This window comes from Aphis gossypii, chromosome 2 (genome assembly GCF_020184175.1).
Source record: "Aphis gossypii isolate Hap1 chromosome 2, ASM2018417v2, whole genome shotgun sequence".
Classification (NCBI taxonomy): Eukaryota; Metazoa; Arthropoda; class Insecta; order Hemiptera; family Aphididae; genus Aphis; species Aphis gossypii.
In genome coordinates, this window is record NC_065531.1 from 45303404 (window position 1) to 45327837 (window position 24434).

General features: G+C 28.1%; 2 protein-coding genes across 8 annotated transcripts in view; both read right to left on the reverse strand.

Annotated features, from left to right (window-relative positions):
* Nucleotides 1–127: 127 nt before the first annotated feature.
* On the reverse strand, nucleotides 128–9430 carry LOC114120711 (EF-hand calcium-binding domain-containing protein 4A-like). 3 transcript variants are annotated; one of them, XM_027982713.2, is made up of 8 exons: nucleotides 9215–9430; nucleotides 6110–6221; nucleotides 5488–5611; nucleotides 4553–4736; nucleotides 3723–3788; nucleotides 2839–3012; nucleotides 2605–2761; nucleotides 128–315 (listed from the first exon to the last, which is right to left on the reverse strand). In XM_027982713.2, exons 1-8 carry the CDS (start codon nucleotides 9290–9292, stop codon nucleotides 260–262), a joined length of 951 nt encoding a protein of 316 aa, XP_027838514.2. In that variant the 5' UTR covers nucleotides 9293–9430; the 3' UTR covers nucleotides 128–259. The 3 variants fall into 3 exon arrangements, with proteins under 3 accessions (XP_027838514.2, XP_027838516.2, XP_027838515.2); XM_027982715.2 differs by lacking the exon at nucleotides 9215–9430 and adding an exon at nucleotides 8620–8807; XM_027982714.2 differs by lacking the exon at nucleotides 9215–9430 and adding an exon at nucleotides 6497–6681.
* A 4822-nt stretch (nucleotides 9431–14252) lies between these two features.
* LOC114120683 (rho GTPase-activating protein conundrum) overlaps nucleotides 14253–24434 on the reverse strand; it is a 61361-nt gene continuing 51179 nt past the window's right edge. For all 5 annotated transcript variants that reach the window (XM_027982666.2, XM_027982667.2, XM_027982665.2 and 2 more), the window contains 10 exons: nucleotides 19080–19222; nucleotides 17183–17339; nucleotides 16979–17114; nucleotides 16717–16888; nucleotides 16308–16652; nucleotides 16016–16205; nucleotides 15755–15938; nucleotides 15452–15618; nucleotides 15178–15368; nucleotides 14253–14545 (listed from right to left, as the gene is read on the reverse strand). In XM_027982666.2, coding sequence (XP_027838467.2) covers nucleotides 14436–14545; nucleotides 15178–15368; nucleotides 15452–15618; nucleotides 15755–15938; nucleotides 16016–16205; nucleotides 16308–16652; nucleotides 16717–16888; nucleotides 16979–17114; nucleotides 17183–17339; nucleotides 19080–19222 — 1795 coding nt within the window. In that variant the 3' untranslated portion in view covers nucleotides 14253–14435. The remainder of the gene's footprint in view (nucleotides 14546–15177; nucleotides 15369–15451; nucleotides 15619–15754; nucleotides 15939–16015; nucleotides 16206–16307; nucleotides 16653–16716; nucleotides 16889–16978; nucleotides 17115–17182; nucleotides 17340–19079; nucleotides 19223–24434) is intronic.

Below are 24434 nucleotides of genomic sequence, written 5' to 3' on the forward strand. Positions count from 1 at the left end.
ATTGTTTATATTGTCACTAAATTGTATCTATAATATTAATATATTATGTAATAAAATGCACACATGTAACGTTAGGTATTATTATATAGGTATGATATTTATATCCTAAAAAATATAATTATAATAATAATGATGATGACGATGATATATTATTGTCGATGTTGTATTATTATAAAGTCTATGTAGATGCGCATAATAAAATATATCAATAGTGTAACATGAGTCGAGTGGTAACGATGATGACGACTCCCGACCATCATCAGTTCAGTAGGACGTTTTTCATGTCCTGTAGGATTTCTAACTGTTGCAAAAGTCCTGAAATACATACAAAAATTACAATTGGGCAATAACATAACCGTTATTATTATGATATTATAATAAAATATAAATAGCGTTGAAATATTAGATTACTGTACTGAACAACCCACCGATACAGGCACGGTGGCACGATTATAATGAGAGGGAAGGATACTAAGTTATTAGGATCTTTGGGGTACGAATAGTTTAGGATGTTCAAGTCCCAGGGCTGTATGGTTTATTTTTTGTATTGGAACTTTTACTGTCACATTTAGCGATATGGATGCTAATAATTTTAGTAATCCCAAGATTTTGATTAACTTTGGCTAAGTTGTATTAGATACTATAACTAATCTATGTCAGATTAGGTACCTGTTTATTATTTGAACACTATATCTTAATTAATAACCACAATCCTACTATAATAGGTAAGTAATCTACTACTTTAATAGACTCATCATTCGTGTAGTTATAACCTATTTTAGTTATTATTCATTTTTTACCACCAGTATATGTTAAAAAACGATTTATAACAACTTTTTATATGCGTGACATCGGATATTTTTTTTTATGACTGGTTTAGTAGGCATATTTATTATTATTATTATTATTATTTATTATTAATATTATTATTTAATTTACTTCATAATACACGTGAAGACCAAATGTAATATTTAAGATAAAAAAATAGATTTTAATATCTGTTATTTAAATTAAAAAAAGAATTAACTACCGTGTATTTCCCTACATTTTCAGTAGTGAAACCGACTCCATTGTCCGACAGAATATTTAACATAGAAAACATCCACTGAAGTGATCGGTGCATACTTATATACTTCATACAAGAGGTTTCAAATTACAATACTAAATCTTAAACTTTGAAATGGTCGACATCGATATTATGTACTGACCGTATAGGTACTACAGGCAATAGGTAATATTTAGATCGGCAATCTATACGTTTAATACATTTAATAAACAATCCGATAACGAAAACAATATAATAATCCAATATACCTATAGCAGTATAGCCACGGAATTCAGTCCACATTCTGGGTTTTTACATATCTTATATTAATTCAATTTTTCATTATTACTATATAGTAGCATATAAAACATACAATAATTCTACACCTGAAATAACTGAAAAAAAAAATAACAAAAAAAGTATTTATATAAAAAAATCCGAAAAAAGCAAAAATAAATCGGTTTATTTGGAATCAGAATGACGTGAAACGAATTTATGTATAAAAATTAGATTTCTATCTCATATATAAAAAAAGAAGCATGTGTTTTAAAATCCGAGCCCTATTTATTACTAATTTAACTTTAAGTTCATATACCAAAATTTAAACTTATAAATAACAGTTTTAATTAGGTCTTCATACATTTTCCATGTACACAAATAATGGACAATTTATGAAAATTACACAAACATTAAATAAACTTGATTTGAACAAATATTTACAGCACGTTTAGTATAAGTATATGTAAAATATATGTAAAAAAAAAATCTATTGTGTCCTTTGTTACATCTCAGCTAAAGTATAACTAACAAAAGCATAAACTATAGGTACGTCTTGTCGTTTGTTAGTTGTTATGGCTTATATATGAGTTAAAATTTTAAAAGAAGGTACACAATAAAAATAAATGACAATACGTTTTAATTTATAATATAATATGAAATCAGTATTTATGAATATCTTAGTTTTACATGTTATTTGTAATTAGTATTTTTTACTTGAAAATATTTGTAATAATCATTATATCTGTGGTAAAATATTAAAATGAAATTGGACGTCAATATATTACCCATGATAGATGAAAATTAATGGGAAATCACGAATGGAATTAATAAACGTATGCTCACTCTGATAAAAAAATTAATAATATAATAAAATAATGTGTAAAAATAAAAAATGCGCATTATAATAAAATATATTTAGATAATAATTATCAAAATCTATCCATACGGCGAGCGTTTCTTATTTATAGGTTATTCTAAAAACAAACAGTAAAAGTGTTCCCCCAAAAAATGTCCGCTACTTGGAAGTGTCTGTTCAGGGAGGTTTCACTGTATATTTTGAATGTGTAAAAAATTATTTTAATTATTTAAAATTTAAATTTAGTGTAATATTTATTAATTATTTTAAAGTAGTTAGATGAATATTACATAGGTACATGATGATGATAATATTTTATTATCTATGCAAAGTATATCATAACATCATGTACACCTTATTTACGAAATAACGTATAATATATTGTAAGTATATATTTAATAAGAATTTCAAAGTTTAAGCGCACCTTCCTCTTTCAGAGAGACCAAATTTTTCGCCACATAGAATCCTTGTTTGAAATGTTTCTCATTGTCTGCAGCGGACTCTGCATTGGTCCTCTCAATGATTTTCTCCAGCCTACAGGTTTTGGTCCGTTCTGCATCCAAATCATTCAATAGCCTCTCCTGAAAATATTATGATACCTATACCTATTATCCATTCGTTATAAATCTCAATTGATTTTCAACAACATTATACTTACACGAGTTTCAATAAGTTTAGAGTTTTCCGCCATAACTGCCAGTTCACGTTGTTGAGCCGCCACTAGCTGTCCCGCAAATTCCTGTCTAGTTGACACGGCGGCTCGGAACCTTTCCTCTTTGTCGGCTAGTTCGTTTTCCAACGCGGTTAGTTCTGACCGGAACTTTCTTTGGTCCTACATACGTTTTTATTTTTTAAATTTTAAATCGAACATTTTACTATGAAAATTTAAATTTAAAATTAAAACCCGAACACCAAAATTTAAATTATGATTTTTAATATGAAATCTATTCTAAGCCAAGTTTTTTGGACCTATGAGTGAGTATTCCTTACTTTAGATATTTTAAACAAATACCTACTCATTGTAATGGGCAATTTCAAAAAATTGTATTATTTATTATTATCTTAATAAAAATACTTATGTTAACTGTTGACATTAATAATAACCTTTAGGTAATAAATATATTAATTAGTGTTTATATTATGCGTATTGATATTTTCCATTTACAACATAGGAAATAAATAGAAAAAATGAAATGATAATACATTTTCACAGTCACATCAAAAACACTAAGACCAAAAATTTTTTACAATTTTTGTTTATAAAAAAACAATATACTTCTCATGTTTTCATATTTATAGCGTTTAATAATTTAATATTTTACAAAACATTTTAATATTAATATAATATTGCAGACTGTTGGAAACGAGGTGAAGACTAGTTTTTAATGTAAAACAATTTATTTTTAATACTATAGTATCATAGTAGTGATTGGTAAAAATCACTCGACTTCACCTTCGCGGGAACGTCCGTTCGCGTGGTTTTCCATTTAGTATGAAGCAATTAATATTATTCATACGGTAGTATCTACGTTACATACATACTTCAAGTTTAGTCTTTTCTTGCTCTTCGCGGAAATGCGATTCGAGTTCTTCAAAAAGTTTTTGCATCTGAAAATCACACGACACAAAACAGTTATTATAACTTACAGAGTTACAGTGGCACCCACAGCCTACAGATTTTCCATTAACCAGTGGAGTTATAACTACTATAGAGTACCCACATTTATTTTGGTCTATATTTATATTCACTTGATTCAAATAATTATACTTCAAATGCTATAATTTAAAAGTTATATAATGCTCTAATATATAATTACCTATAATAACAAATGATAATGATATTATTAATAATATATTTTATTATTTTACATTTTACTGCAGTCTAAATTAGACAACTAAATGATAGTATATGTAATAAATTTGTGACTAAATTCACAGGCACAGATGTCAGTTGGTAGTTATATAACGTATAAATCTCAAGGTTTAGGAATATGCCCTGACACAAACTACAAATACGATACGATTAATTCACTTATATAGCTATATTATTAGTTATTATATTATTTGTTTGAATATTTGACACTTTCAATACTTAAAGTTTTATTTTCACGATCTAAAGATCCAGATAAGTATAGTTATGCATTTATAGTGTTTGCTCCAGAGTCCACCCCTCAAATAGACCATGGGACAAGAGTGAAACCAGTGCAATTGAACTACTATTGATACTTTACTTGAGCGCTATTGATAATTTATTACCGCTACTTATTACTCACTGCGATTTTTACACATTGTAACTCGGTAAAATGCTGCCACCCAGGTGATAAATTTATAAGGATAGTTATGGTAATATTAGGTAGGTATCAGTAACATACGTTGTTTTGGTGTTGGACCTCACGGCTCTGCAGCATCTCTTCCAGCTCCCTGTCGCGTTCGACGATCTTTATCAAGTCCATGTTTAGTGCCCTGAGAAACGCTTCGACGCGGCCCACCGAAACTGCACTGTCTGGTTCCGTTTGAGAGGCTGCTTTGCATATGTTCTCTAAATGTCCTATGCTCCTATCGAAAACACACCAATTGTTAATAATCATCGCAATCGATGTATATCGTAACACGATTAATTAATCGATGATTAATACCATAGACGGCGATTAATTTATAACTAAACTAATTGGTTATTACTCATTTCTCTGAACAAATATTATTATATGTGTTAATGAGCTAGAAAAATACTTATACTTATTTAAGCTATTGGTTCAAAAACGACTTTTAGATATTTGATATGATAACTAAAAACTTAGAAATTTTTCAAAAATATTTAAATTTAACCTAGAAAACGATTATTTGATGATAAATATCATCTTGTACAATACACTGTATAGTATTGAAGAATATGGATCTTCACCCGTGTTTCGAAAATTGATTTGTATGGGTTGTCTTGGCTTATAAAATAATAAACTCATAATATTTGTATCGTTAAATTTAAAATTAGAATGAATTGTATTTGAATTGATCTATCATCAAATTAAAAAATAATATAAAGAGAACCTAAAAGACTTTTATTTGTGTTTAAATTTTAAACGGGTTATGAGAATTTTAAAAATGTAATGTGCATTAGATAATATAAAAATGTTTATAATGTTTGTATAGTATTATAATCAAAATTAAAAGCCTGCAACGTGTCATAAATACTATACTTGCTTTAAAGTTTGATAAAAATTCAATTTACTACAATATTAAATCTAACAATACATAAAATTGGTCCTGCAGTTGGACGAAAATTTGGTATTTGCTTTTGTAAATAACTTACAATTTAATCATGTTCGTGTCTTTAATTGTTTGCAAAAGTGTTTGTATGTCTTCTGTGTAGGAACATTTGAACATTTGCTGCTCCTTCCATCGATTATTCCGGAAATTCATTGGTGCTGTGTCTTCTGTATGCGAATATACTTATATATAATATACTATTATGTATCATTAAGACGTATAAATTGCACAAGTCTGCACTAGTAAATATGTTTGAAATGTTTCATGCTTGCAGTTATATTTTAAGTTGATTATTATGCTATATGATTTCTGTCTTCAGATATGTGTACATTTTTAAGTTATGATTAAATCAATTAATATTTATTAAACCGTGTAGGGTTTTGAAATAAAGAATAACTGCAAAGATAAAATATTTCAGTAAAAGAGTTTGATAATTTTGTCACTCTTTTAATTCAACATTCAACCAAACCTACCAAATTTTAGATGGACGGTGGACCACAAGAAAGCCGTCACTGATGTAGGTAGCTCAAAGTAATAAAACGTAATTACATTATTATTATTTTAAGTTATCTAGTGTACTATGGGTACAGGTTATATTGTCGGTACAATACTAATATACTGAGCATTCTACTAATATAAAATCATAAATCATCTAAGGTACTCACTGAATTTTTCCAAAAATTGACAGAGTGTGAGGTAACCCTTTTGCTCGACATCCAATGTATCAAATACGATCTCCAATTGCTCCGGTGTCATTGAGAGCTCGTCTTTTAATTTCTAGGCAAACATTTTTTTTTTTAACGATAATAGATAATTTGGCGGTAGAACTGAATAAATATATTATAATATTATACAGCTTAGATGAGTTAAAATAAATTCTAAATGTATAATTATATTTCTGATTTAAAATGTAACATTGTATACGCAATTACATATTATACTACATATAGGTTATTTTGAAATTTTTAACTATTAAACATAATACATTCTGATGTAACTTTCAGCTTTTTTTTACGAGTATATAGGTATTTGATCATCATATCTATATATACCTTCATTATATCTTTGTTTCTCTTAAATAGTGGTTTGTAATGCAGTGCGACAAATATTTGTTTGTATTCTAGGTTTACCGCCGTTACATATACTTGATATGTAAAAGTATACAGTAATGTATTTTATAAGCATATTTTCATTCAACACTTTTTTGGGAAGTAAATAAAAACTAAAATTAATTATTAATGGGTAAGCACAATAACTTGTTTAAAAAAATACAATTTTAAGTTAATTCTGATGAGTTTATAGATTGTATATGTCTTATGGGCTCATCGAGTAAAAATTAAAAGTATTAAAACTTAAAAGTCAGGTGTTAAATATTTTTTTTTAATATACTCTCCCCACCTTTTCCCAGGTGACCTCTAGATTAGCTATTGAGTATAATTGTAATGGTATAAATAATATAGTTATTAGTGTATTTAGGTACGTGCGTTCAATGGTTTTGTAGGTAGGTATTATAAACGGTATACAGTATAGTGACAATGCACCGTATACAAGCCGCTTTAATATATGCGTTGGATCGTTTATTCAATTTTATAATATTATGTTGTTAGTTGTACGCACCACTATTTAGGTGCCTACTGTGCAGTTCTATGAGAATTTATACATGTTTTTTTCTTTATTATTTATTGTCTATACGGCGTCGTAGTATGTTATAATAGTATGTACTCCGTCATTGCCTTCGTATATGCATATTTCTTTTCGTGCAGACAATAACTGTGTAGTTAAGACACAAATTACGATAATTATCTTTGCTTGTTCGTTGTTTAATAATAATCGGGTACATTATAAAAAAAAAAATGTAGGTACCTACCTATTTAGAATACGAAGCAGTAAAATAATTTATTACATATTATGTGTGCGTCCGACGATGGACTGGTTTTGAGTTGTGTCTTATGTGCTAGAGGAAAATAGTGAATCAAATTTAATACGCCATGTATTTCCCTGTGCCAAAACGTATGTAGGACGAAACTTTGATCGCCAAAACGATTATAAATACTATATATGTAAATATGTTTATATATATTAATAATTATTTGCAAGTAATGTGTTTCTTACGACGAGATTAATATGAATTGGGCCACTGAAAAAGTACCTAGATGTTTATAATTTTGATTTCTGATTCCCATTTTATTGTAATAACCTATTATTTACTTTTCTCGTGTTTAATTTATTCTCAATAAAATATTTCAAAAAGTGTGTCTATTTTACAGTATACGAGTATAATAATTATGTGCAGCACACATATTATGTTTTATAACTTTTTATTGTGTTGTTTTTTTAAGAATATTTGTTCACGTTAAAATTTGGTATTAAATGTTTTCGAAGAATTCTATGGGAAAATGGGTACGACAACATGCGTGTTTAAACAAGTGTTCGCCATTATTATAGGCGTAAAAAAAACTAGTACGTATGTGGCAACTTCCAATATAAATAATAATACAATTAGTTTTAAATTTAATTCATTTTTTTTGTGATAGTTTATGATAGGTACTTTTTGAAATTCAGAATTCCTACTCTCAAACCTAATCAATTGATTAGATATCAATTAAATGTGCATAATCCGATAATGGAAATTGTTGTAATTACTCTAGATAATCATATAAAATCAATACATTTTTAAGATTGCGTTTTGTGATTTACAGTGGTTGTTGGGTAAATAATTGTCATTATAGTTAAATAAGTCTCAACTTGATTATATTGTATTAAGCTTATTATTGTTCTACTATTATTTGTTTATTGATCTGCTACTAGTATAATACTTATAAGTATTAAACTAGATAAGTAAACATATACGATAGATAAAAATATTTTTTTTAAAAAAACACCTATAGGTACTTAAAAGACGTATTATCTATAAAACACGGGTAAAAAATGGGTAAAAAATTGTAACGGGATAATACACAAAAGTTATTTTTAAAATCGTAACGTCTATGTAGTGAATCTATAATTCTGTACTTAGATAATGTTATGAGGGTGTGCAGTGCAATATTAAATTATGTCACTTTATATTATATGTACCTATGTACTATTGATAATCAACCGTTACAGATAAAAACACTATACGGGATTTCAATTGGTCGGGACGGGAAAGATAGTTTTTAAAAATATATATACCTACCAGCTACTTATGACACGTGCGTTTCTTGAGACTCGAAAAACGGCCAAAACGCCAATAAAAACTGACGATTCGATCATTATTATAGTGTTACACTATTGCTTTACGTACTGCTTATGCGACTTGATTTTAACTTATGGTGACGATTACAACTAGTAGCAAACACTCGATTGATTCGCCTGGTCGATACGTTATAAACGATGGTATGTCGTCATTTCACTCATCTTAAATCCCGTGTTATCTGTTGATAAACCGCGGGCACTTAACTCACGCTATTTTATATGATTACAATATATTGTAACTTCAGTTGGTAGCGTGAATTCGAGCCGGACGTACATAATGTAGACTTCGGTTCGAGACCGCACTACGCGAATAATAACTTTTCATTACATATTATTTAATGGCATTTGTAAATATACAACAATTTTTTCCGCTAAAAATCAAAAAATCCTTCGTCCTTTGCCCGAGGCTAATAATATTATAAACGCGCGATCGCAGTATTGCGACAACCACCACGATAAGTCCATAATCTATACATATAGACCTGTATACCAAACAATCGTATTCCACGCATTATTACATACATATATATTCTTACTTGCATGTCTCGCCTCACGATGAACCCCTTTCCCTCGGGGTCGCCGAGCTGAAAGAGCTTGTGTCCAATGGCCTCCATGGCGGAGGCAGCCACGTGCACTGTCGTTTTTTTAAATTCTTATCTCCAAACGCCACGACCCGATGCCGTGTCGAGCTCGCCGGTAGGAATGTGCCGCAGTCGCAGTTGTCGCAGCCGGGCGGGCTGACAGACAGGCGAGTAGGAAGAGGCGGCGCACAAAGCTGTGTTCGCGCGGCAAACGGCCGCCCAAGGCCACGGGCGGTGAGCACGCGTCATCGACAAAAGCGTACCAGCGACGGCGTGCGACTTTTTTTGCGTTTTCACCCGACAAACGCCGTTGTCGCCGATCCGACGCTGATGCTAGCGATCTGTACGATATACTTAATAATCTCTATACACAATATTTTATCAATGTTTATTATGATTTTACAGATATGTTGCGTTTTTGAAATGTAAGTGATTAAAAAATTTAATTTCATGTTTGGAGCAGAGCGATAAATGTATTGATTTTACAATGATGTGTGTGTGTTTTTTTTTTGTTTACAGCATGATACGCGAGTAGTCGACAAAATGATTAGATATTCAACTTTAAGGGATGATTTTGGATAGAAAGTTGGTTCTAGTTTTTACTATAGTGAGGTCAGCATTATGAAAATGCAGTCAATTTGGGGAAAAACATAGGAAAAACTGGAAATTTTACTCGAATTCAACTTTTGACAAAATCGATTTTAATTTTTTTTCGTAGGATTAACTCGAAAACAAATAACTGTAAATACTTGAAATGTTCACCAAATATTTATTTACCTAACATTTTATATTTACGATAACATTTTCAACCTTTTGAGCTATGTATAGGTATGGAAAATTTTCAATTTGTTTTTCTATAAATATCCATTAAAAACTATTTGTCGGGTTAAAATAATTAATGTCAAAATTACGAAAACTTATAAGTAATTTTGTAGTTGAAAATTCATAAAATTGTTTGTATTTATATCTAAGGTTAAAAAATTCGATACTATGTTTTTTTATGAGATTTCATTGAAATAGCTATAGAGGAAATTCAAAGTGTTATTATGGGAAAAATGTTATGAACGTTTGAATTTTAAATTTTTACGAAATCGCGTAACGATAACGATTTATTCTTAAACGATTTTCAATATTTGTTATAATTCAAAAAGTGGAAGTCGCAGATACTTGAAAATTTCATCAGTTTTCTAGATTGGCATTTTCATTACATAATTTAATTTTCAATATATTTCACTTATTTTAAGTCTATTTATGCTTTATAGGTATTTGAAATATTCGTTTTTGTTTAGTTTTTTTTTATATATATCGATAAAACTTTTTGGTTAAGTCAAAATACTTGAAAATTTAATAAAAAGTTCCTCATAAATTAGTCTTATAGCGATTTAAAAATTATAAGAATACATAGGTAGGTACAATTTTTTTAATAGCTTTTTAAGTGCAAATATTGATATCGTCAAAATCATGATTATTTGCAAATTATTTTGTAGTTAAAATTTATAAAAAATTATGTATAAGTAGCTAAGAGTTAAAAATTTAATTGAAGATTTTCTATAAGTTTGGCTTACAATAATTATAAAAGAACTTACATTTTGGGGTATTCAGGCCATTAAAACATAAACCACCTTTTTTACCGCCCACTGAAAAATATATCCTATGCTCGTATGCTGACAAATCATCTCCGTTCAGAATAGTTTTCGTATACAATGATACCTATTATTGGATTCAAATTTAACACATAAATAATAGTAACCTACTGTACCACAGAGCGTTATTTATTTGACCACCCTTTTTTAAATTAAAACTTTATGTTTAAATTAATATTATAAATTAACAAAATACATATAAACATAAGGGATCATCAAAGGATTATTGTTATACTAATCACTAATTATAATAAATATGAAGTGTGCAAGTCGACATCAAAAATCAGTTAGGGTTTAGGAGATTTATTATTTTATACTATATGATATTGATATTATTGTTAGTATAGGCAAGAGTGCGTCAATCGGTGTATAAATAATAAATCGTTGCCGCCGCGAATCCACAAGTGCCCATCATAAATTTATACTCGTGGTCTATATTATGTACTATGACTATTAACTATATTATATCTACTTATATTCCGTATGTAACATTATGCAACGATAAATACAATATCAAATATCTATTGTAGAGTGGTAAGCGGAAATCATCAATCGAAAACTGCGTATAACAAAAATAACAAATTAATAATCTACTATAACAAGTAACAACGTGTTATGAAGTCAATGCTTGCTGTGATTGTATCAAATTTGTATCAATTTTGTCGTAGAATAACCAAAGTTTGGTATTCACTGCTCGGATTTATTGTTTTATGTCATAAATCTATGGTTGCACGCCTCTACTCGGATTTAAAACATGCAGAAAGAGCACATCTCTGGGACCAGTATTTTATGAGATTAAAATTTTATAAAATGTTGATTATTTACACTTTTTATAGTAAAAAATACATTTTGAGATGAATTAAAGAGAAAATAAAATTTTAATACTATATTATATTCTTGTGAAATAGGTGTGTAGTGCTGCGTTAGGTTAGGTTAGATTACTGGCTACTACCTCGATCAGACCGTGTTCACAACTGTTGTCAGTTTTTATAATATATTTTATGCTATTTTTTAGTTTGTTACCTGAAAGATAGTTGTCAAAAATAACAATAAAACATGTTATTGTATGGAATAGCAAAATATATATACATAGAGGTTACTTATAGTAAGTCTGAAACAAAAAAAAATCACATAAATAGAGCAGAGAAGAAAATGAGAACAATATTGTTTAAAACTTGCAAGAATAGGTACCTACTGGGAAATAAATAAATATAAATATTTTTGATCTGTTTCAAAAATATAAAACGGGATGAAATAAAAAAAACTTAATTAGGTAGTATATTCATTATTCAAGTAATATTTTACTTAATTTTTAAAAATAGATAGCTTTGAATATTAATAAATAACTCAAAATGAGCAAAATATTTTTATCATGTCTTTAAAATGCTTATACAAATATTTTTAAAAATTCAAGTTTCTGTGGTTATTTTTTTTTTTTTGAATTAGATTTAATAAAAAAAAAGAAAATCGGTTTTCTCAAAACTGGGTTTGCATAAATATTTCGGTTTTTTAGAAATGTTTTGGTTGTTTATCTTGTAAAGTAAAAAAAAAACTTTGTAACACAATGAGAAATTTTTATTTTTAACCACCTCAAATACAAATTAGATCCAATTTTCTACCTGAAACTTCCCACAAAGAAGATAAGAGTATTTTTTTCGATAACAATTGTCATTTAGATCACACAATGAAAAATATACATTCAGTGGAGCTCTCAGAATTTAAAATGTATCTTTTTATACAGTTTATAAGTCATTTTAAGTCAGTTTTTAAGTCATTTGTTATTTGTTAATTTTTACTAGTTAACTGATTATTAAACACTATTTGCATTCATTCGACTATCACTGAAATTATATATTATGCAAATTATCCGAAATATATTATTTCGATTTTTTAAATTTTATATTTTATTGATGATGGCGTTATCTCTGTATATGTACCGTGCCATAATCTTTTTTATAATATCTTTATTTGGTGTAGAATATTATGATAGTTTTGATAGTTTTTGAAAGTTATTCTACAAAGTAATTAACAATCATTATTTATAGATACTAAGAATTTCTACAATCATAGAATTAATGATTTATATATTTATTATATTTTCTTATTCTCGTATTAGCCCAATATTAAAAAAATTATCTATCTCAGAGGCTTTTAAATTTGTTTTTGAGTTCTATATAGTTATGTACCTATCTATTATAGATCAGTTTTGGTACCACTAATAACTAAAAATAAAATCATTCAAATTTGTAATACTTAAAAAAAAACAATTTTAATGTGGAAAACAATAATTTAGGTACATTTAACAATACACTTAGTAATGAGAACCTACTTAAAAAAAAATATAAAACAATATAGATCCGCTACAAACATAGGTAAAAATATTAATTTACAAGTTTTTCATAATACTGCCACAAGTATCCAAACAGCTATCTGGGCTTCACCAGTGGTACGTGCAATAGAATTTGAGAGCTATTGATCGACGTTGATAAATAATAAGTGATAATATAATTTTAATAACATTGTTACAGAAATTATTATTTTTAAAGACTAGAAAATTGGTTATTAAATATTTAAATTATAAATAAATTCATAAAACCGGAATATACAATTTTATCATAGTTTTCAGAGTGTATTATTTGTATTTTTTTGAATTTTGGTGACTTGCAGCATCATTAACTGAATCCTAATCATAGATGACCATAATTTCCAGAATAAAATTCTCATAAGTGGGTGAACTAATACAATTTATGAATTAAAGTCAAACATTAGATTGATATTTAATGCAACTTTAATAGCTGATATAATTTCATTATTTAAACTAAAATTTCACTCACATTTACTTGCTGAAACGGGAATATTAGCTCTGTAAAAGGGTTCTAAGTTGTCAAAATTGTTACAATGCTTAATTATATGTGTAACTATAAAAAAGTAAGAAATATTGAATAATAAAAACAAAAATAAACGAAAATATTAAAAGTAATAGCGTTTTACCTATTTAGTATTTTTATATACAAAATTTAATGCTTTTAATAATATTTTTCATAAAAAATATGCGATAGAATATGTTACTGAAATTTGGAGTTGCCAAAGTGTATCATATATTCACACAAAAAATATTTAACTTTTAATAAAAGAAAGTATCAAGTAACAAGAAAAATATAGTTTTATTTTCAAAATTGTATAATATATAATAATTTATTTGTCCCTGTTTTTATTCATACAACATTTTGATCGACAATAAAGTAAATAATAATAATAATAAAAAAAAATATATATATATAAATAGAATACGTCATTATAGTTGTTGGTATCATAAGCAAGTAGGTAGAAATAGTAATAATAATAAAAAATAATAATAATACAAATACAAATACAAATTAACAATATGAATGCATCTTAATAAAATGTATAGTATAAAATCTCGGTGTCAACAAAACAATATAAAACTAAATGATGGATTTTTGGTTTTTACTCTCCCTACTAATCACATAGTAATAAATTTAAGTAATACAACTCAAACGACATTATGTCAGTCATATTTGCGTCATGCCGTTTCTGTGATCACATTTCACAAACCACTGAGCGTTGGGGTTTGCTTGGTATACAGCCATCATGTTGGCGGTGGGTTCTATGCGCCGCTGACCTGTACACAACCATAAAAATACTCATGAGTACATTATATTGCCGTTAAAAAGAAAAATCACGAATGAATAAAATATTCAAGATTTCGGTTTTTTCAAATTTAAGTTTTGGTAAATTCACTAGTTAACGTGAAACACAGTGCAAAACTGATTAGTTATTGAATATATTATTATTTTTAAAGATGGTTTTCAAGTTTATAAGAACGCGGTGTACGAACAAAAATGTTTTGGGTTTTTTTTTCACTATTAATAACTAATAAGTAAAGGACATTGTCATATATACAAATATATATTAATTCAAATTATTATATACAATAACGTAAATATTGATGAATTAATTCAAGCCTAATTTAAGATTTTAAATAGAAAAAGAGCTGTTGTTTAAATAATAGTATACAATACTTGTTTTTTACTTTTTGGTAAGGGAAAAATATTTTATCATTAGCACACACCGAAAATTAATATTTGAATGTGATAATTTACATGATTAAAAAAAAAATTTAAACTTTAAACTTTTATATTTGAATAAATAATAATAGAGTTATTGGTAAATACAAAATCTTTTAATTGAGTCAATTAAAGAATTAATATTAATTTTTTTATAATTTTAGCGATTATAAATGTAACGCATTACCGATATTGCCACCAGTCTCGTATAGGAAATGTGTCCTAGTGGCCATATCAGGATCAGCAGTAGTTAACAAGCACGACAAGTTTCCATTGGGGGCAAGTTCAGTTAATGCCCTTGACTTGAGGTCCTTGCGGCCAAGTTTGCCCATGTGCCCGTTTTTTGTCACTGTTTGCTTAGCAGCTTCTTCCACAATCCTTCAAAAATGTAATAAATCAGTAAAGAATGCATAACAATTATATATGTTATGATAATACGATGGATTATGGACTATATTTACTTTAGTATTACGTCACCAACTGTGGTGGAATCAGATAAGAACAACGGTATAGCGGAAATCCGAAATTGAGGTGCATCAACGCGGACCACGCCGTCTTGATAATCTACCTCGTTGTTGATCTTTTTGGTGACAATATCTGTTTTCTTTTTTCCAAGGAACCTTCTTACCTAAAATATATAACAATTACCATAGTAAAAATGTAATGAATTAATAATAAACATCGATTATTCAATTATAGGACTGCTTTCTAAGTATTATTTATAATTATAAATGATAATAACATTTATAGAAAGTGTCACTTACGGGATTATTATTTTCTTTCAGTCTGCATTGGTACAGTTCATTGTTGTGTCTAAGCTGGGTCATAAGGTCGGTAGGAACTAGGCATAACTCTTCGATGTGGTTCATTAGAGTTTCGGTTAGACGACAGCTTCGGGCAGCCTGATCCAAATGTGACTGCAAGTCTTTTTTCTCCAAATGCACGGACCTAATAATAATAATAATAAAATATATATAATTATTATAATTTTTACATTTATGAGTTTTATTTCGTTTATATCTTACCTAGGGGGGAATAGAGACGGCGCAATGATCATGGCCACGTTATGTTCGGTCATTTTATTTTCTAGGTCGTGTCTTTGCTGATACTCAACCAGCTTAGACATGAATTGTAAGAGGGCACGCAATGTGGCCCTGTTTTCTGTAGGTAACAGTAGCACCAAAAGGTTAAGAGCCCTTACAGTATCTAGTACAGCTGCAAGTTAAGAGTAACATAATGGTTAATTACAGTTTAATATGACTCTCATAATCAATTCATAGAGTATACAGTTGAGTATAGGTAACTAGATATACTTACAGTAGCTCTGGTAAAACAAATTGACCAGCTCGTGAGTGAGCAATAACCCCGGTAAGTCTCTGAGCAAACGTTTCAGGAAAGCAACAAGATCATGAACAGAACATTTTTCTAATAACTGATCAGCTTCTTCGTGCTTGGTATAGAAAAACTTTTCGACAGCACTACACAGTTTATCAACTTTCGCTTTAGGGGCTGCCATACGCAGTAGACCTTGTTCACCTAATCCACGTTTCTCTAACTGTCCAAGGATCTTCTGGACAATCAAAGGTACTTGAACGCGGCGGTTGGCGATAGCCTCATCACGGTCGACTAACGTTGACAACGAAACACCGAAAATTGTACCCTCTGATAAAACAATTAATAATTATTAAAGAAAACTTGTAAATTTGTCCGAATTTGTTTTAATTACCTTCTCTTCTTTTGCGTTTATGTGGTTTTCCTTTATGAAAAGGTATACCAGCACTGTCAAACATGGAAGAAAGTTCAAGAAATAATAGAGGGCGTAGTTTAGCCAAATCTTCGTCACTCAGAGAGTCTGGCCAAGTCCTACCAGTGTTTTCGTCGACAGAAGAACAGGATCTCTATAAGTAGTTAAAAAAAAACATAATTTTAATATTTATAAAATATGTTATAGTTTAAAAGTATAAATAAAGTATAATTTATAAACATACCTCCAATTGGTAATTGTTATTTTGCCACATCTGTTCGAATCCCACGTACTGGGAACTATCTCGGTGATTATCGTTTGGTTCGTATAAACAACCATGACTGCGGGTTAGGCTAGATTGAGGCACTACTAAATCCATGCTACGTAAACGCAAAAAGAAATTGAACGTTATAGAGGTTGAATAAATAAAAAAATAGATTCATCATACTTAGGAGAACCGACGTGTTCGTCAGAAGAACTTGAGTATAAATGGAGTGGATCACTACCGCTACGATTTCTGTCTTTGACCATAGGTAACGGTCGTTGTTCGAATTTGTGGCCACGTACGGTGCCAAGTCTTTGAAAACCAACCATTGTAATACCATCTGTAATCATAATAATCAACATCATCAAATCATTTTTAAGCACTCAAAATACCTATTAAAACATAGTTATTAGAGTTTATTATGGAATAAGTATTCTAACTATATATTGTTATGTATTTCGGTTTTAGAAGTAAAAGTAAAATAAAAATAAATAAAAATAAAAATAGAAAAGTGGAGAGATTTTAGTAATTAACTTTAATAGCTAATGGTTGACAAAATATAATCATAATCAAAAGTTAAAACATTGAAATTACACAATTTAAGTAATAGCAGTAATATAAATATATAATAGACAAAATTATATAGGTACTAATAGGTAAAATCGTGAAATTATTTAATTTACGATAAACCTACCTAAGTTATAATAATTATATTCGTAGGGGAAATCGGGTGATAATTATGTATTTACGTGACTCTCGGTAGATTCGGATTTTTTAAAATACGAGTATTACTTTAGTGCAACGGATTAAGGCCTTTTAGTAAATAAAATAAATGAATCCTAATAATGTATTAAATTGTAAATAATACATAGTAATGTGAAAATTATTGCAATAGATTTTAATAAAAAGGTATTATTTAGGTATCTGTGTAAAAAACACTACAGGCATTTTAATATCATTTTGAGATGAGCTTTAGGCGGATGAATTTGACTCAAAAGGTAACCCTAGTTCCTTTTGGAGCTTTTAGGTTATTTGGTATCTGAGTCTGAAAACTTTCAATGTATGTCATCACAATAATTTAATCACCCCGGAACAAATATTCGAGTAATCAAGTGACATTATTACTTATTAGTGCTTATAATATTTTATTTAATAACTGAACTTTATTTTCATTTAATACTGTAATGACTTTTTGTTTGTAATGAATAATAATAAAGAATTTGCTAATCTAATACGGTTCTCCGACTTAATTCATTATTAATACTCGAAATAGTACTAGACGATTACAAGTGTTGAAATTTTTCTTTTATTGAGTAGGTCCATGTTCAAATTACAATACATTAATGTAATTTATATATTATATTGACTGTATTTTTATTGTTATTATATTTTAATATAATATTTAAAAATGTTTAAGGTTAATACAATTATTGTTTATACTTGGTATGTACTATACACTAATTCATGGAGTTGGCTTCCTGAATGACTTGCATAAAAAAGCATAATAATATGAAAACGATAAAATACTTTTATCACTATATAAGTCGGGTTTATATTCTCATAAAGTCCTTCAAACATGATGTTTTATGTCGTTTTTAATAAACAATATATTCTCTTAATATTGTTTTAAAATAACAGATATATGATGTTTTAAGTCCTTTAAAATTTAAAATATTCTTATAATATTCTGTAAAAATATATAGTATTACATTTATATTAAAATTATTCACTTTAAATTTATTTTATTTTATTTACAATGTCAATTATTTTTTTAAGAAAAAAATATTTACAAGAATAAAAATATTGTTTTTTATTCTTAAGTAGATATTTATTAACGTATTGATAATTCTCTAATCCATAAAATATGCTTTATGTGTAAAATATACGATTTTTTTTATGAATTCTATGTTTTATGAATCGTAAATATATCTTACTACATTTAACTGCATATCTGCATACACTAGAAACAAATATATAAAGTCATAAAAACACGACCTCTACTTATAACAATAAGTACTCAGGTAATTCATAAATTATAACTTCAATGATTACGTAACACTCAAAAGTATGATATACATACCACTTTCCGAAGCGACGATACCATTATTGCTTCGATTGCTTCTACGAAATATGTCTCTTGATGGTAAAACTGGCGCACTGGGCATTCGACGGACATCTTTTTTTGAATATGGAACTGTCAGTTCGTGATTGGGGTCCGTATATCTAAAAAATATTATATACGTATTAATGTGTTTTGTGCGTATAATAATCCTATGTGTTGCAAGTATTAGTTTGGTATTAATCGTATATTTAACTGTTGTCTGCTTAAATTAAATCGCGAGTAGCAAATATTGGTACCTACATTTAATATTTTATTTAATATAGAACAGAAATCTACATATTATATATTTTTTTTGAGTTGATCGAAACATACAATTATTTAAAAGGCTATAGTTGCTGTATTTTATTTTACTTAAACCGGGACAAATAATTTTTGTATGGATTTCACTCCTCCACAGCTAACCACTAGTTTAAACACACTATTTTAATTGTAATTTAAAAGCCATAAGTAATGGGCAGCATTTTATGACATACATTTGTAGGTTTTTTTGTGTAAGGTAAAAACTATTTTAATGTAAATGAAAATATTATTTTTCTACTACAGACATGTTTAGTAAAAGACAAAATATTAACATAAATTATTCTAGTTTGATACCGGTAAAGTTGGCATTTAGCTGTCCAAACCACTTTATAGGTACAACGGGTCGCTATACTTAACTGTTTATTCAAAACTTGTATAGCCCCGGCCAAAATGAGAAATATGATGCGTATACGTGTGAAGTAATAGATTTGGATCGACCGGTCAAACGGATAATAAATAACGAGTAAGTGTTTATCCGTATCTAATTGTATTAAGTATTAATACAGGATGATGAGTGCATGGTTTCAAGGTGGTATTATACCATCAGTGAGGTTTCTCGAGAAAACACACACTACTTATACATACACGTATACCCGAGCACGTCATATTTTTAATTACCTACCCACAATATCCTTGACCTATCGAATGGTCTGGTTCATTAAATAATATTCAAAGAAAATTTTTATTATATCACTGTAAGAGTATATTCAACTCATATCGATAGTCGGGATATCAAATAAACAATTTCACTCTTTATATCTGTGTGAACTTCGTTAAGTGAATATCCATTATGCAGTACGTAGCTGATATATAATCATAAAAACAAAAACGTACTTACAGAAGGATTGTGTTGTGGGTTTGGTTGAGTTTTTCGGCTAATAATTACGTATAAGAGATATCATACGAAAAACCTCCGTGTAACCCACACATAAAATACACAACAGAGCTCCACCAAAAATATAAAACCTATTGTGATAATAATATATAATATTACATATAAAAAAAATCGAGTTCGCTAAAACAAACGAAACAAAACGTGACTAGCTTTCGTTTTGCGGTGGTTAATTCATAAGCTATTGTTTGGTCGTGTCCGTGGCTTATTAATGCTAACCTTGACTGGTGGGAAAATTCAACGCGGAGAGTAAAAATAATAATAAATATGTACTTATACGCATGGACTGCGTAGTGCGAGAGAGACCGTTTACGGGAGCGAGCGGGCGCTTAATTACGAGAGTGGAGAGAGCCTTGGAACGGCAGGAAACATTACAAATTGTAGAAAAAATGATATATTATATTACATTATACTTGCCGACGGGAAAAAAAAAACAGTTAAAATTAAACTAAACTATAGTCGTTAATGTAGGTACACACTCGACAGAAGGAAGGAGACGAGGTGTAATAAATAACAACGGAAACCCGTGTATTCCGCAAAACGCATTATTATTATCATCAATGAAAGCGTATTAAAATACGTATAGGTAGTCGCATTCAAAAAGCAAAAGTGCATTAGCCCCGCCAATGCATATTTATCTAAAAATATTTATCAAAAAACATATACGTTTCATGCTTGCCGCACAGAAAGTTCAATTTAGATGCTTCACTAATTTCTTTAGTCAATTTTAGGGTTTTTCTAAGAAAAATAATATTATGTCTTATGTACCAAAATTGTGTTAGCCGATAGAATTAAGATACATTTGTATTTTATTTTACTCAATTTTTACAAATAACTAAAATCTTGAACAAATTGTTACTACACCATATTGACTTTATAGGTTTTTAAATTGAATAATTTAAGTGAATAGCTTAAGTCAAATAAAAAAGTTACATTAACACTTAATACATAGCAATCAATTTGATTAAAAATATTTCGAAAACTAATAGACAACAATTTAACGTTCTTTATAAAAATGTATGTTTGTAAGCAGTTGAAATGTAGACATAGTATTATGTTGGACCTACTTAAAATTCAGGAAAAGACAAAATTGAAAATAAAGTGTTCGCGTGATTACATTGCCCTCGCACCAATACTTAAAGTATTGGTATACTTTATACTTTATAAGTATCACATTTTTCAATTAAATTATTATCATTATATTTGAACTCGGCTGACGTCGTAGCTGGTAATTGCGTAATGCGGAATTTTCGTATAATCGTATCTAAAATACCTACTGAACTACAATAGTATAAAATATATTGCATATAATATGCTTCAGTATATATTATTACACTTGCATAATCGGATGTGTTGCGTACAATAGTAATAATACAATATAGTATCTAAACTATAAATATATAAAAAAAAAAATTGTTGAGATTAATGTTATGGTTTAGTGGCATATAGACGAAAGACGAAAAGAAAAGCAGTCCGCGCAGCCCTATAGGAGGTCGTTGTTACTCTCACCAGTAACCGCCACTATACATACATATAGGACATAGGTAGGTACGCATATATATACATTATAATTATTTAGTTGTTTATCGTTAGCCGACCAGTCGACGACGATCTATGTATATATAATATGTAATATACCGGTAATAATAATAAACGCGCTAAACTGCTTAAGACGATTGGCCAAGCTCGGCCACCTCGCGGTCATACGCTGAGGTTTATTATTTGATTTTTAAACGCGCAAAACATAATGAAAAAACAAACAAATTACTCCGTTGTCAGCAACTGCAGGGTTCTAAATTTCACGATTCTTGGTTTAAGGGGGCAAAATTTATTGCACGCGTTATATATTTATTATACATATTAAAACAGTTAAGATTTGCCTGTGGAAACTATGTTTTTAATTTGAAATATCTTAATCCAGCAGGTACTCAAGTAGGAATACTAAGTATCACCAAATCATTAGAACATTACCATGACTTTTAGATTTTGTTTTCTGCAACATAAAAACGAATCTAATCGAAACATTTTTTGATATAGTTTATTGTATTTATTTGATTTAAATAAAATAAAATTAGTGCAAAATGCTTTTTCGAATATGTATGTATAATTATATACTAATATATAGGTATATAAATTAAAAAAAATTCTGTTCCGCAACATCAGCAATGAATCGACCAGAAGTGGTACCTATAGCCACGGTGTAAGTGGGACAAACAACCGCGCCCCTTCATAATAAACTAGCTGTATTATATATTTAAATTTAAAATATTTATACGATAACTCTTAAATTATTCTTACTAAACTACTCTTAAATTCTTAATTCTACAATAAACAATGATTTAGGAGAGGATTGCAACAGGCTTACTATATGTTAGTAAATATAAAAATATATAAAAAATCACAAGACTAAAAATTCTTTAAGTATTTTGTCAGAAAATCTTGCACATATATTCAGTTATTGCAGATTGTGGTAAATAATTATTAAAAATCTTGGAACTCATTTTTGTAAAGTAGATCTCGAAGAGTTCAACATCATTAGTAGGTTATCTACTGTATGTAACGTATCAACCAACTTTTAATGATATTTTATAGCTTAATAATATTACTATTAGCAATACGTTAAGTTAAACTTGTACTAATTTTTGATAAAATAATATCATATAATATTATATCTATTAGGATTTAAGTAAATATCGATGTATCGCAAATAAGTTAGGTATAAATAGATTAAAATTGGACGAAATATTTTAAAAACATTGTTAAAATGTATAAAATGTGCAATGGTGAAAAGTTTAAAAGCTCTACGATTAATATGTAAATATATTTTTAAATTATAATTAAAATTTTTATTTTTGTTTATCCATTTCGTTAGTTACACTAATTTCAAATAAATATTAAAAAATATTGTGTAATTATAGCCTATGCATTTTCGATATTTTGACATTTCTGTACGAAAATGTTAGGTATAAAAACTATTCGTATTTATGAGGAACCTTGCAGTTCATTTTAAATTTATTTGACCATTCCCCTCCTATCTTGATAATCTAAAATCCTGGTTACGCAAATGTTAATAAGTAAATAATTGTAGATTTTCGATGTTTAACATAATGCGTTGGTGATAAAACAATGGCTTTTGAGCTCAATAAAAAATACGTTTTCCCATCATATAATATCACCCAGTAGAATCATTTTTTTTATTTACTTTGGTTATTGGTACCTATGTGTAATACATATTATACACGTAATATAGTTGAACATATAATCGTAGGTGTACATAATAAATAACAGCAGATTATTATATATATTTTATACCTACTAAAAGTATATATATCAGAATCAGATCATAGTAAATTTTGGTATTAAAAGATTTTATTTACATACGTGTATAACTTAATTTTAAATTTGAATATGAACCTTGAGCAAAATAAACATCAAATATCATTTAATAAGTATATATGTATTTTTCGTTATATATTACGTAAAATATATTAAGGTGGAACATTTTATTTGTATGACTGTTTTTTTATTGTGTTATAAATTATAATTAAATAACAACGTTTTCTGTTAGTGAAATCTTACAAACTATAAATTATTCTCATGACGTTAATGCATTTATTGTGTACACTTGTAACAGTTGTAACATAAGTTAAAATAAAAGAAAATGAAGGCGATAGAAGAAAAATTGATTCATGTCATAGGACTTAAAATATATTTGAAAACATAAGATTGAAAAAATTATTCAGTATTATTAAATAGAATATTATATTATATTGGCGATCTAAACTTACTCATCTAATGAATAGGTACCTACTCAACTTTATATAAATACATTGTTATAATAAATTGTAAAATTATTGATCGATATTTGTATAGTTAATAATGTATGTATTTGAATATAACTACAAATGTATATCGTAAAAAGTTTTTAAAAAAGTTATAAAATACAAATACATTTATGATCCATTTTTTAAATTGAGAATCTATACCTTTAAGTTATATCTATTTTATTTTTTTAAAATTCCACCTTTAAAAAAGATCAGTTTTGTATAAGAATTATAATTCGATAAAATATTATTTTAAATATTTATATTTTTGAATTTTAACGATGCTATTATAATAGG

Coding starts and splice junctions, on each gene's coding strand:
- LOC114120711 (XM_027982713.2), bottom strand. CDS start 9,292: ATGGAGGCCATTGGACACAAGCTCTTTCAGCTCGGCGACCCCGAGGGA. Junction 3,789..4,552: donor AGGTCCAACACCAAAACAAC/GTATGTTACTGA, acceptor TGTGATTTTCAG/ATGCAAAAACTTTTTGAAGA. Junction 2,762..2,838: donor CTAAACTTATTGAAACTCGT/GTAAGTATAATG, acceptor TAATATTTTCAG/GAGAGGCTATTGAATGATTT.